General features: G+C 34.8%; 1 protein-coding gene across 3 annotated transcripts in view; it reads left to right on the top strand.

Moving 5' to 3' along the window:
• Positions 1-14,036, top strand: part of USP24 (ubiquitin specific peptidase 24) — a 98,200-nt gene that overhangs the window by 24,344 nt on the left and 59,820 nt on the right. Inside the window, exons 16-25 of one of the 3 annotated variants that reach the window (XM_014549771.1) lie at positions 224-276; positions 1,717-1,780; positions 5,146-5,253; positions 5,899-6,048; positions 6,489-6,620; positions 7,210-7,321; positions 8,905-8,981; positions 9,874-10,014; positions 10,187-10,240; positions 11,480-11,595. In XM_014549771.1, coding sequence (XP_014405257.1) covers positions 224-276; positions 1,717-1,780; positions 5,146-5,253; positions 5,899-6,048; positions 6,489-6,620; positions 7,210-7,321; positions 8,905-8,981; positions 9,874-10,014; positions 10,187-10,240; positions 11,480-11,595 — 1,007 coding nt within the window. Of the gene's footprint in view, positions 1-223; positions 311-1,716; positions 1,781-5,145; positions 5,254-5,898; positions 6,049-6,488; positions 6,621-7,209; positions 7,322-8,904; positions 8,982-9,873; positions 10,015-10,186; positions 10,241-11,479; positions 11,596-14,036 lie in introns of those variants that run through there. The other 2 variants (XM_014549772.1, XM_014549773.1) reach the window with 2 other exon arrangements.

Here is a 14,036-nt window from a genome sequence, read left to right as displayed (position 1 = left end):
AATCAAATTCAGAGTAATTTTATTAAGTTATTTTCACAAAATTATAAGAACTTCAACTTAACCTTTTTAAAATTAATTCCAAAGTGTGGACAGCTTAAATAAGTACAGTGGATTCTAAGTAAATATGACCATTTTTCTCCCATGGAGGAACATTTATAGAGTAAGAAGGAGAGAGAGAAAGTGAGAAATTTCCTTCAGTGCTGGCACATGGTCATTTTTTTAGGTGCTTGATTCAGATGTGTTCCTAAAGTACCTCCTTAGACAAACAGTGAATGGGTGAGTGTCTGCTGCTGGGACTCCATTTTAGAAGGTAGGTTTGGGCAGTGACTACAAGAGGGACTGGCTCTGTACAAGCCCTACCCTGCAGGGCTCTGGCCTCAGGTTCCAGTGGACTCTGGACTGTCCTTTAAAAGGGTAGTTAGCAGAGGAAGCAGTGGTCATTGCTGCTCTCCTGTTGCTCCTGTCCTCAGATGTCAAGTCTCTCCTCTGAGAGGGCTGATCACAGTGGCCGCTCACTGGACACACACCCGGTGTTGCAACGGCCCTGGTCACAGGAGCCATGTCCTCCTCCCACGGAGGCCCTGAGGTTGCCCAGACCAAATGTAAGCCTAGCAGCCAGAGGGATTTCATTTCACTGTTAACATAAAAGGTTTTGGTAAATAGTTAATGGCTTAGTAATTTCGTTGGTAAATCATTTTTCTTAGCTTTCACTAAGAAGTATTTCTTTAAAGATCTTGACTACTATTGATTGTCATTGGTATACTCGGAGATTCTTAGTTCTTATTAAGAGGTTCTGGTGATTCAGTGGGCTTTTATTGTCTTATTTATATTTGGCCCTAAAGTTTAGTTGGGGGCATTTAAAAACTTGGTGTTTTATATTTCTGACATTGGAATTTGATCAAGTGAATTTTTTGCATATTGTCTAGCTTTAGAGATTGTTTAAAAGTTGTTCACAAACGGGCTGGTGGTGTTCTGGTTATGAGGAATTACTTCTTTAATTCAACAGCATTGCTCTCCTCCTACTCAGATACAATTGGAATTTTTCCAGTTTTCTCAGCTCAGCCTTTCAGATAATTTAGCAGCCTCTGTCTTTATGATTGAAACTAATCCAGAGTTACGTAAGAAGTTTTAGGTCCTTCACTAATAATAGTAAGAGGAAAAGGATATCCATAAAAAAATGGTCTTTTCTTCTTAGTAACATATACATTTCTTTATAGAAAATGAAGGTTAAAGCTGAAAGGACTTCTTCCCCCTCCAGGAAAATGACTTTTAAACCCAGAAAATACCTTCCTGATCTCTGTTCCTTCCTCATTACAGCTAAGCACTACTTAGCTCTTCTAGCCAGTAGCTTCACTACATCTTTATTGCTTCTCTTTGCAGTCACTTCATTCATGTCTGTTGTTTCATGACAAAACTCAAAAAGTAATAGGGAGAATTTTGGAGTTATTTTGTGAGTCTTGAAAAGAATATTCTTCCTTTTATTTCCCACTGCTCCCAGTAAAGAAATCCTGATGTATCATTATTTTATTCCAAATAATAATATCTTGCATTTATATGGCACTTTTCAGTTGACTAAGTGCTTTTACAGATGTTCTTTAAAGTGCACGTGGCTGAAGGGGGGCAGTGGGAAGATCTAAGCCCCTGGACATGACCCAGGCGGGGCGATGTATATCCTGCCACTAAAGGTGTTTTCTGTGCTATGCCCTTTCCTGCCAGGCAGCAAGGTGGGCTGACTGGGGATTATGTCTCCCTGCCAGGCTCCACAGAAACTAAGCAAAGGGTAAGACAAGACCACCCACCTCTTCCTCCCCCTCCCCTCAGCTACCTATTTCCCCAACTGGTTCCCTTTGCCCCTGCTTTTGACACTCTTAAAATTCCCAAGTTCCACTGTTGTGTTCAGAAATTCTGACCTTTATTTCTTAACTTTATTTTTCTGTAGATTCTGCCAGGATACCCTTGGCTTCCTTGGTCCTCTTTCTTTTGCTTCCTTTATACCTTCCACTGTCTACCCCAACCCTCTCCATCTTATTTCACTTCTTTTTTCCTTCAATTAAAAAGTTTAAATGTACTCATCCAAAAAAATTACTAAACCAAAAAAACCCATTTTTACTTAATTAGTGATATTTGCATATTCCTTAAGTCATTATCTCAAGGCCTCCTAGTTCAATGCCTGGCAGCCTTTCAGTAAATGTTGCTCCCCTTCCTCTTACTTCCTCCCCTTCACCCTTCAAATACACTAAAAGCGTTACTTACCCATAGTTGAGTGGCCTCTATTTGCCAAAACACGTAACTGAAAGTAAATGTAGCAAGATGTCCTCAGTACAGTCTCACAGTGATGTGGTTAGGACAGGGGGAAATACTTTTTAAAAAACGTTCTCTCATGTAAAAACTTTTACTTTTTAATTCTAGATAAATTGCTAGGTCTGGATAAATAAGACAGATGAGCAAGTGGGGATCTTCAGCTTTGAGAAGAGAGAACTCTAGAAAGAATATGAAAGCTTTCTGTAGATACTGGGAGGATTGTTATAGAGAAGTTTTATTCAACGTCACTTTTATGGCTTCTAAGAAGTTATGGGAAGGCATGTTTCAGTATGATAGATCAATAAACTTTAGTGAGAATAGCCTGAAGTAGAACACTGCCTCCTGAGTTCCTCATCACTAGAAACACTGGGAGACTAACCGGTCACTTCACAGCAGTGAAAAGAGGGATCTAGGCATAGATTTGCAGGCCAAACCAGTTAACTCCCACTTATGAAGCTCAGCTCCCTCATTAGATATTATCAGGTATGTTTATTTTAATGTTCACCATAATCTTTGCCTCTTTTGTAAGTGGAGAAGAGTAGCTTAAATTTTTCTTGTAACTTAGCAACATAACGTCATAGATATGATAGAATAAATAATATCTGTCCTGTTTGCTAAACTTTAGAAAGGCCATATCAGAAATACTTTTTAAATTCTAGTTTTATCTTTTTGTATTTTTTTTAATTTATTTGATAATGAGCTACCTTCAAAGAATAATTTTTAATGTCAAAAGTATTCTAATCCTAATTGACTTAATTGGTCATAATACTTTTTAATACATCAATTATTTGCTAAAGGGTTAATTTTATGTCCTTATGTTTGTAATTTTCTTAGAAGGTCTCAGTTTATTTTAGGCCTAAGAATTAGCCTAAACTGCCATTTTTCAACTTCTGTATTTTAGAAATAGTCTAGCTAGTCTTGCAAATTTGGCCTTTAATACAGAGTATGGCAAAAGTAGGCTTACACTTATGAGTACACAAAACATATTCTTATGTTATTAATTATTGTGTTATTTTTATTACAACTGTAGACCTACTTTTGCCCCACCCTGTATATACTTTATTTCTCTGATTCTAAGATGCAAGATTTAATAAGTTTATAAAGAAGTAAAAGAGAAACTACATTTCACTTTTATCATACATTTGTTTAGATTCAGAGTTTGCCTCAGCTTCCTTTTGACCAGTATGTACAGCTTCACTGTCGCACACTACTTTTCATTAGCTATAATCGTGGTTTTGACCTCTTTGAAATCTTTAAGATTGACTGTATAATTTTGAGGCATGTTGAAGAGTATGGAGTTTTGTGTCCTTATCCTTTCTCATAAAATTCAAGCTGCTTTTTTACTTCATTAAATTGTGTATACTACACGCTAAACAACTTCTCTTAAATTAAGGTACACCTTTGGACAGAGAGGCCTTTAGTGCTGAGTGGTACAGCCCTTCACAGGGTATGAGTCTGTCACACAAAATTCTCCTGGCTTTGGAAAATGCTTTATTCTGAGACCACTAGCAGTTTTCTTTGCTTTTAATTGAATTGTGGACATGACACGCTAGTCAGTTTTACATTATAGCATAATCTTTTTTATAACATTGAAAGTTAAGAAACCTTCCTTGGTTGGTGTTTCCTATACCAAGTGATAAATGGAGAGGTAGATGAACAGATAACCTTTCTATACAGCTAAATTTGCACATACTCAAGTAAGGACAACTGTATCAAAACTTACTCCTATGTTTAGAGGCTAAGTTTCTTTTGACATAGTTGTAAGAAGCATCAATTTCAGAACTTGTTGAAATTTATAAAACTTGTATCTTAGAATCCAGGAAATATGGTATTGGCTGATTGATTGGCTAGTTTCTAGGAAAACCAATTGTTCTGGCAATAGAGCTCTCTCATTTACATATTCAGTAGTAGGATGTTTTTCTACAAAGGACATCAAAAGTTTTTTCCCCCCATAGGGCTCTTCATATTACAGAAAGACTTTAAGAAGCAAAGCTTAAAAAAAATTAGCCTGTAAAGTAAATATTCAGGACTTAAACTTTTACTTAGTTTCTTGGATTTAATTGATCAGCTGATTTTAGTGTTTAACCTAATATTCTTATAAATTTTATAATGAAATCTCATAGTTTGAAGATACTATTTATTAAAAAGCAATTCTCTTTTTAAAGATAGAACATCAGACTTTTCAGATGTGTACTATGAAAATCTGGATTGTCTGTACCCATTTCAGAAATAATACCTTTAAAAGTGTTTTGAAAAATATAAAGTATAAGTATAAAGTGGCTATAGTAATTAATATAAATAGAACTATCTCTTCTAAAATTGTTTAAACTAGGAAATACAAGCAGATTGTGAATATTTCCTTTAATATTTAGACCACTATCAGTATCTTGATCATATCATTGGTATCTTAATCATATAATTATAGAAAACTATGTTTTTATACCATTTTACTTATCAGCCAGTTCTGTCTTATCCAAGATAAGCTTTTGCCATCAATTTATTTTATTATCTCAACATGTCCTAGCAGCCTATGCTACTTAATCTATCCTTTGAAGTTGCTAATTCCTTGTTGTCTGTTTTTTGCTGACGTACCCCTGTACATTTGCTGTCACTTCACATCCACTCCTGTTTGCAGTTCTTGGCCTTAGGAAATTGCATGCAGAATAAGAAGCTGAAGACTGAATTATGAATGCATGAGATAAGCTATAAATGAGCAATGTGAGGAGAAAAATAATAGAATGTGCAATAGTGAAGCCTAATTGACTTGGACATTTTTTATAGCTAATAAGTTTTGTCTGCCATTTATTTTTAAATTTAATTTATGTAACTTCTTTTTAACTCTAGTCATCTCAACTTAACAATCCCCAGTTTGTATGGGTGGTACCAGCTTTGCGTCAGCTCCATGAAATCACCCGTTCATTCATAAAACAAACCTATCAAAAGCAAGACAAGGTAAGAGTATAGTATAGCCAAATCTGATTATCATACAGTTGCTTCGTAACCTTTTGTAATAACAAAACATGAATAAGATCTCTGAGTCTTGTCACTATTTTACATTTTATGGTTATTAATGTAATTCATTTGTATTATTTAATAATTTTGAGTTTAAACATCATTCTGCTTTCATTTCTATGGAGCTTTTCTTTTTATGTATCCTTCACTCATTTTTATTTCCTTTTATTACCTATATATTAACATCATTAGGCCAGTTTTTAAAAGTTAGAATGGTATTTTAGAAATTTGCTTGAAAAGACTCAAAGGTTTATTTTATATTACAAAAAAATTAGTGTGACTATGGAGCTAGAACTTCCTCAATGTAACAGACTTGAGAAGAAAAATCTGGATAGTTTTGTTGAAAGAGTTCTTTATAAAAGAAAAATAATATTTTTTAGAAGCAAAATTTAGCAGAGGAGTTTATTAATTCCCTAGTAAGTGTACATACCAGATTGATTTTATTTACTTTCATGTAAGAAATGTGAGTGAAGAAATCATGTTTGCTATCACTCACCTAGGATTACTTGCTAACAGAAGTTTGTATTAAAATGACAAAATAAGTAAATTTTCATACCATTTTTGTTTTTGGTTGTTTTTGCCAAGAGCATTATTCAAGACTTGAAGAAAAATTTTGAAATAGTGAAATTGGTAACGGGAAGTTTGATAGCCTGTCATCGGCTTGCAGCAGCCATGGCTGGACCTGGAGGCTTGACTGGTTCAACACTAGTGGATGGCCGATACACTTACCGGGAGGTGGGTATTGGCACTGTGCTTTTATTTCAAGATTTACAACGTTCATTTGGACTCTTTGCGCTAAGAACTGCATTATGATAAAGTAATAAAAATAGACATCTTTTCTTTGACTTTGACTAATTGTCAATTCTGTAGATAGTTGTTTTTGTTTTCAAGTTAGGGAAAAAAATCTTAACTGACTGGTTGTGAGTTTATGGTGTTTTACTTTTTGAGTTTGCTGAAATCATATTTTATTATCTAAAGTCAACTGAATTTTTAATAGACTTGAAGTAGCTTCTACTACATTGTACTGTCAGCTTGTAAACTGATTTCTCACATTTACCATAAATTATATGGAAAAGCATTAGATAGAACTGTTTTTTAAAGTTTTATTTTGTTTTTTAAATTTTGCTTTTAGTTATGAATGCCTGGAGTTCAATAAGTATCATTTCTTTTTGCAGTATTTAGAAGCCCATCTAAAATTTCTGGCATTTTTCTTGCAAGAAGCTACTCTGTATTTGGGTTGGAATCGTGCCAAGGAAATCTGGGAGTGTCTTGTGACTGGCCAGGATGTTTGTGAATTAGATAGAGAGGTAAGAAGATGGTATTGTGGACAAAGTTATATCTTTTAGTGTGTTTTTGTTCCTGTCACATGAAACTAATTTTAAGTTACAAATATAAAACTGAGTTCGTTTAATGACATTTTACCCCAGAAACATCAAAGAAGAATGAAGGCCTAGACAGATTTTAGAACTATAATTAAACAGCGGAAAATAGATTAAACCAGGAGCTCAACACCTGTTTTGACATTTACTAGCAGTGAATCGCTGTTTCTTCTTATCATTTTATGGAATAATATTAACTACTTGATAGGATTGTTGAAAGGACTAAGTATGTGATAGTGCCTAGCACAATGCCTGGCTTCTTAATAAATGTTTGTGGAAAAACTCAAGTATAAAATTCTAAGAAAAGTGGGAATATATACATTATCTGTGGGAAAGATTGCTAGTAACTTAATGCTTTATTTAGTCCAGAGTTCTAAGCATTTCCATTTTGAGTGGTATTTGGGCAATATAAGTTTTTGAAGAATTACAACTAATTTATCTTTACTGTCCCAATTTGGAATATGTATTTTCCTGGAGTGGATTTTAGTTGTAGGGTAATATTTGTCTTGATCCACAGATGTGTTTTGAATGGTTTACAAAAGGGCAACATGACCTTGAGAGTGATGTTCAGCAGCAGCTCTTCAAGGAGAAGATTCTTAAATTGGAATCATATGAAATCACTATGAATGGTAGGAAAAAACACAGAATCATTTTTTCAGTTCTTTAAAAAATTGTATTCTTCCCTTCTAAGCCAACTTTTCAGAAGCAACCAAGCAGTATGGAATATGTTTGTGATGTTTATACAGGGTGCCCCACAAAAATGTATACATACTTAAATATTTATACACATTTTGAAAATGAAATGTATTTTTAATAAGCACTGCCTTTATAATTATTCTGTTTGTATACAGTTTTGTTCTTGTCACATGATAAATTCTTTTCTATATAAATGTTATCTTATAATTAGTTTTTTAAATCATATGGCCTGATAACTCAAATTGCCAAAATGTCTTTTTATGAAGTTACTTTAGAACAAAAAGGATTCATTTAAAGTCAAAATTTCTCAAAGTATAGACATCTTCCTTTTGGGTGTTTATTTTAACTGAAATTTTTTATTGATATATAATTTATATACCGTAAAGTTCACTTTTTAAAAGTGTAAAATCAGTGGCTTTTAGTATATTCACAAAGTTGTGCAACCTTCGCCACTTTTTAATCCCAGAACATTTTCATCACCAAAGGAAATTCTGTACCTTTTAGCAGTCACTTCCCATCACCCCTACCCCCAGTCTCTAATCCAGTTTCTGTCTTTATGGACTCTCCTAATCTAAACATTTCATATAAATGGAATTGTACAATATGGGTCTGGCATTTTTTATTATGCTGAGGCATGATAATTTCAAGGTTCACCCCAGGTTAGTTGTTGCATGTACTTCATTCCAGTTAGGCTAAATAATACTCCATTGTGAGGCTATACCACATTTTGTTTATCCATTCATCAGTTGATGGACATTTGGGTTGTTAACACTCTCTGGCTATTAATCATGCTGCTACAAATATTCATGTACAAGTTTTGTGTGGACAGAGGTTTTTATTTCTCTTGAGCATATATACCCAGAATGGAATTGCTATATCAGAAAATTAATATTTGAGGAACTACCAAACTTTTGCAGTGTGGCTGCACTATTTTATAATCCCACCAGCAATGTGTGAGAATTTCAATTTCTCTGCTTCCTCACCAGTACTTGTTAATGTCTATATTTTTTATTTTAGCCATCCTAGTGGGTGTGAAGTGGTATCGCATGGTATTGATTTGCATTTCCCTGAAGACTAATGATATTGACTCTTCATGTGTTTACCAGCCATTTGCATATATTTGGAGAAATACCTATTCAAATCTTTTGCCCATTTTTTAATTAGGTTATTTGTCCTTTTTTTTGTTGTTGGGTTGTAAGAGTTCCTTATATATTCTGCATACTAGCTCCTTGTCAGAAATATGATTTCCAAATATTTTGTCCCATTCTATGGGTTGTCTTTTCACTTTCTTGACAGTCCTTTGAAGTACAAAAGTTTGTAATTTTGATTTAGTCCAGTGTATCTGTTTTTTCTTTTACTTGTACTTTGGGCACCATATCTAAGAAACCATTTCCTAATCCAAGGTCTTAAAAATTTGTGCCTATGTTTTGTCCTGAGTATTTTAGTTTCAGTCCTTGATATGCTTTTGAGTCTTTGCTTACAGTACAGGAATTTATTTGACGTTCTCTAATTTCAGGTTTTAACTTATTTAAGACTTTTTTTGAAAATGTGAATCTCTGTGATCATCGATTGAAAAGACAAGGAGCTCAGTTGGTAAGTACATTATTCTCAAATCTGAATAATTTAGATAATCTGGTAAAATTTGATATTCAGCAAAAACATGTTATAAACATAGTGAAACATGAAGTTTTTTAAAAGACTGGGTATCCTTTGCCTGCTGTTTTCTGCATTGATGACAACTGACCTCTTAGATCCCTCTGCTTCTTACTGACCCGGGGCTGCCAGTGGCTTCCTGAGGCTAGGTCAGTGTAGAGTAGGTTAGTTCCATCTACACTTCCAACTCCTCAGACCCATTAACCCGCATATTCCTAACGAAGTAACAAAGTCTTCAGTTCTGAGATTGCAGTGGCAAGGATTTGGGGAGAAAAATTTAGGAGCAGACAATGAAGCAGGAAAATGATCTATAGAATGTGTACAACTGTTATATATATGTGCCCCTTTAAAAAGAAAGGCAAAAAATAACTCTCTTTTCTAAGAATGTTTCTTGACCTGGTTTCCTGGATGGTAAGAATTTTTACAAGACCTTTTATGCCCTTGGGAAGACTGAATTGAGCTCCAAGGAGTATTAACTACTTCTAGCTTGACTTCATTTTCTTCTGAAAAAAAGCTCCTGAGGATGGCACCCATCTCACGCTTTGCTAGTTCTGCATCAGTAGTTCAGTTGGGTAGATGTCTAGTATGGGTGTAGGTGTATGTGGAAAAAATCTTCTTCACATCTACTCTGGTTCCCTTGGGCATGGCCCAGTGTTTCTGTGGTTGGTTGTCTTTTGTTTTAAGTTCCATGTTGGTACAGTAGTGTTCTCATATAGTTAGTTTTTTACAGCCTTAATTCATATTGAACTAAAGAGGTGTGAACTTACAGTGTAACAGAAAAAAATTGTAATTTTGTGACCTTGGTGTACTATTTTTTTTTTCTTTTGAACAGTATGTAGAAAAGCTGGAATTGATAGGAATGGATTTCATTTGGAAAATAGCCATGGAATCACCTGATGAAGAAATTGCAAATGAAGCTATTCAATTAATCATAAACTATAGTTACATTAATCTAAATCCTAGGTTAAAGAAGGTGGGTATCTACAGGAAGAAGGTAGTCAAACACAAAAGGGCAGAAGATTGTATTTATTTTTATTTATAAGTTAGCATGCCTAAAAATTGACTTCTTTATGTTGACATTTGTCCTTAATGATTACAGCTAAATGCCAGACTAAGTTTAATTTCCATATACCTCTTACTTTTAGGATTCTGTATCATTGCATAAGAAATTCATTGCTGATTGCTATACAAGATTAGAAGTGAGTAGCAAATTTTATTTAACCTGTTTTTTTAAATAAATGCTTTCTTTTTCTTTCCTTTTATAACTTTATATTTTGAGATCATGTATGTATTTGCTATTTGTGGCTGGATCCTGTTGAAGAATCTGTGAACCGACCATATTGTAATGCAGGGAGCAGATGCTTGCCTTGATGCCCCCACATACGAGTGTATATAGGACATTTTTTTCTTCTTCCTCCACCACCCTCTTCCCTGCTTTACCCACCTCCCTTTGAGGGTATAGGAACCTGTTTTCTGTCTTCAGGTCTGCTCCACTCAACATTTCCAATGGATTCTTTTCCTCCTTTTTACTTTTTGGTTCAGGACTTTTATACAAGCACTTGCTTCTTTTTCCATGCTTCCCATGTTTCACCTAGTTTATATTATAAATGCTATTAAAGGCCATGCCAGGACACTCATTAGTAGGTGTTGTTGGTTGTCTTTGCCCCTTAGAAGCCTGCTGTGTAATACATTTCACATGTAATGCCTTATTTCCAGCATGATAAGTTAAAATATTGAACATTCATCTTCTTTCTTAATTTGTGCTTGTTTTTTATATCCAATAAAGAGTATTCCAAAAATATAAAGTGCTACTGCCTCCAAATGTTAATAAGTTAAACATTTTGGTGATGAGTATGTGCTAGAATATGTGTAGGATTTCCCAAGTCATGACTTCCATCCAGATAGGTCATCATAAAAAACATTTAGCCTGCCCGGTGTGAGTCAGTGGTTGAGTGTCAACCTGTGAACCAGAGGCCATGGTTCAATTCCTGGTCAGGGCACATGCCCAGGTTGGGGGCTCAATCCCTGTGGGGGGTGAGCAGGAGGCAGCCGATCATTGATTCTCATCATTGATGTTTCTATCTCTCCTCCATTCCTCTCTGAAATCAAAAATATCTTTAAAAAAATTTTTTTTTTAATATTCAGGTACCTCTAAATGAGGTACCATGTGTTAACATACATAGAATAGTAGTAGTAGTTCTCAACTGGGAGTTATTTTGCCTCCCACAGTTCATGTGGCAGTGTCAGGAGACCTTTTTAGTTGTCACAGTTTGAAGAATCCTACTGGCACCTGCTGGTAGAGGTCAGGGATATATATCCTGCTAAATATCCTACAATGCCTGAGACAGTCTTCCACAACAGAGAAGTTTCCAGCCAAAATGCCAGTTGATCTGAGGCTGAGAAATCCTGATCTAGAATGATTATTTCTTATTTCACAGGCAGCCAGTTCAGCACTTGGCGGCCCCACTCTAACACATGCTGTGACCAGAGCAACAAAAATGCTTACAGCAACTGCCATGCCAACTGTAGCAACATCAGTTCAGTCTCCATATAGGTAAGTGATTGCAGAAGTTACAACAAATACTATATATATATATATGTAATTAGAGAAATATGCAAATTAGCCAGGACGCCATAACATCACAACCCATCTACAAGCGGGGGAGAGCTACAGAAGGGCGGGGCAGCGAGCTAAGAGCGATAGAGAGCTACCAGCGTCGGTGGGTGGGGTGGCCAGCTGAGGCAAGCGGCAGCAAGCTACTCGCACACGGATTCATGCACAGGGCTACTAGTGTGTGTATATATATATAATCAGTTTAAAAAATAATTGATACATTTTTTCCCCTCCTATGGAGAGCTCTCAATTGTTGATTTCTTCATTTTATTTCAAAACTTTGCAAACAGTCATGTCCTGGGAGATTATGTTTTCCATTATATATCCCCAAATTTGTATCTCTTGAAGATTTGTAGGTCATTATCATAACCACCCAAATATTACTCTGCTCCTACTCCTCTGCCTAGTAGACAAGGTTTCTTTGTGGGTTTTTTTATTCATTTAACTTTTTAAAACTGTGTAGTGAGTAATTTCTCTATTATGATGGAATAAAGATCCATTAATTACAAGAAGAGTAATTTTTTAACGTTTTAAATATTTACTTAGACATCTTACAAATTTTCTCCTTGAATAATTAATAGCATAAGCAAAATGAAGTGGAAGATGATGATTAATTAAAAGTGTACATTATAATATATTCATAGTTAAAATACTATTTACTTAAAATAATTTTTTAAAATAATGTTTTATGGGAACTTCATCCCCAAATATTTGTGTTAAAACGGAACTGACATTGTCTCTTTTTTTTTTAATTGTTTTATTGCTTAAAGTATTACAAAGAGTATTACATATGTCTCCTTTTTTTCCCCGCCCTTGACAATCGACATTGTCTCTTAATCACATTGCTGTGTTTAGAGATTTCAGTCAGTGAAATCTGAATTCAGTATTTGTTCCAGTTTTTTGATATAGTAAGTAGAATAGATAAATATTTAGAAACATGAGATTGAAGCAACTAGAACATTTTTGTGAGGCTTTATGAGTCTTCCATTACTGGTAAACAGCACCAAATCAGTGATTCCCAGGAAACCTTGGCAGGTGCTCATAGAAGGTCTCTGCACCTCACTCTGCTGCCCTCTAGTGATGGGTACTCATACAGTCTCTCTCAACTCCTGGAATGACTTTATGTATGTGTGTATGTATTTTTATTTACAGTTGGGTATATTCCTTTTCATTTTATTTAGAAATGGAATCAAAACAATATCCTTGCTCACTCTCTTTATCTTTTTAAAAATGAGTATTGTATAGTGATGCTTTATTAATGTGAAGGCAGCCAATAATACTCAACCCTCTAGAACCTCTTTTTTAAATGGCAGAAAGTGATTATATATTGAACTCATGATAAGAACACATAACATGGCTTTTGCATTCCCACATGTTTAGAAGTATCTCTCAAATAGACTTTCACTAAGAATGTGCATTGAGAATTCCTAATTATATGTTTATAAATTGTAGTCCATCTCTATGACCTAGATTCTCAATGATTCATTTGTCTGACAAACCAGAATAGAAATGCATTTATGAAATACTGGGGTTCATAAGTGTGGTTTTTTCCTTTTTACCAAATGATTTTTACTGTAAATCATTTCATATTTGACTACAGAGCAAAACCACATAATTTTTAAATATTTTTATTATAAACTTTAAAAACAGAGTTAATAAGAATGTATAATATCAGCGTTGCATTTGAACCAGGACATTGTTTTTATATTATTTTACCAGTTTTGAAAGAACTTTTTAGTGACCATAATTGTTCCAACTCACGGGGGAGGAGCTGTTCTCTCAGCTGTTCAGTGTGCTATGGTGATGTCTGCGGTTAATTCATTATTGAGCATAATTAAAACAGTGTACTCAACAATGCACTTACAGCACTTAGATATTTCCTAAAGATTTTCCACCTGAATATCAAATCTGGTTCCTGCTTATAGACTGAAAGAATTCAGAACTCTGTTAAATGTATTTAACAGAACTGTTAATATGTATTTAACCAACTCTTTTCAAGTAAAATTTCCAATACTGCTAATCAAGTATTAGAAAACAGTGGTACCTCTTTTCAGTTTTAGAAATATACCTATTTGAAGTAGACTTTCTAGAATAGCAAATACTTAAAGGCATTTGGATTTTTCATCTCTCAGTGTAAACACATGTAGCATTCCCTTCAATAAAGTTATGAAGCTGTGACTATGTAAGTGCTGGATATTGGAGTCAGTCCTATTAGAGTCATCCCTTGGTATTCAACGGGGGTTGCTTCCATGGTGCACGCATGCGTGCACACACACCAAAATCCAAGGATGCTCAAGTCCTTTATATAAAACTAGAGGCCCAGTGCACAAAAATTTGTGCACTGAGGGGGGGGGGGGGGAGGGGGGGGCCCTCCCCCCCAC

Source organism: Myotis brandtii, unplaced genomic scaffold, assembly GCF_000412655.1.
Source record: "Myotis brandtii unplaced genomic scaffold, ASM41265v1 scaffold57, whole genome shotgun sequence".
In the NCBI taxonomy this organism is placed as follows: Eukaryota; Metazoa; Chordata; class Mammalia; order Chiroptera; family Vespertilionidae; genus Myotis; species Myotis brandtii.
This window is presented reverse-complemented; position numbering and strand designations above follow the sequence as displayed.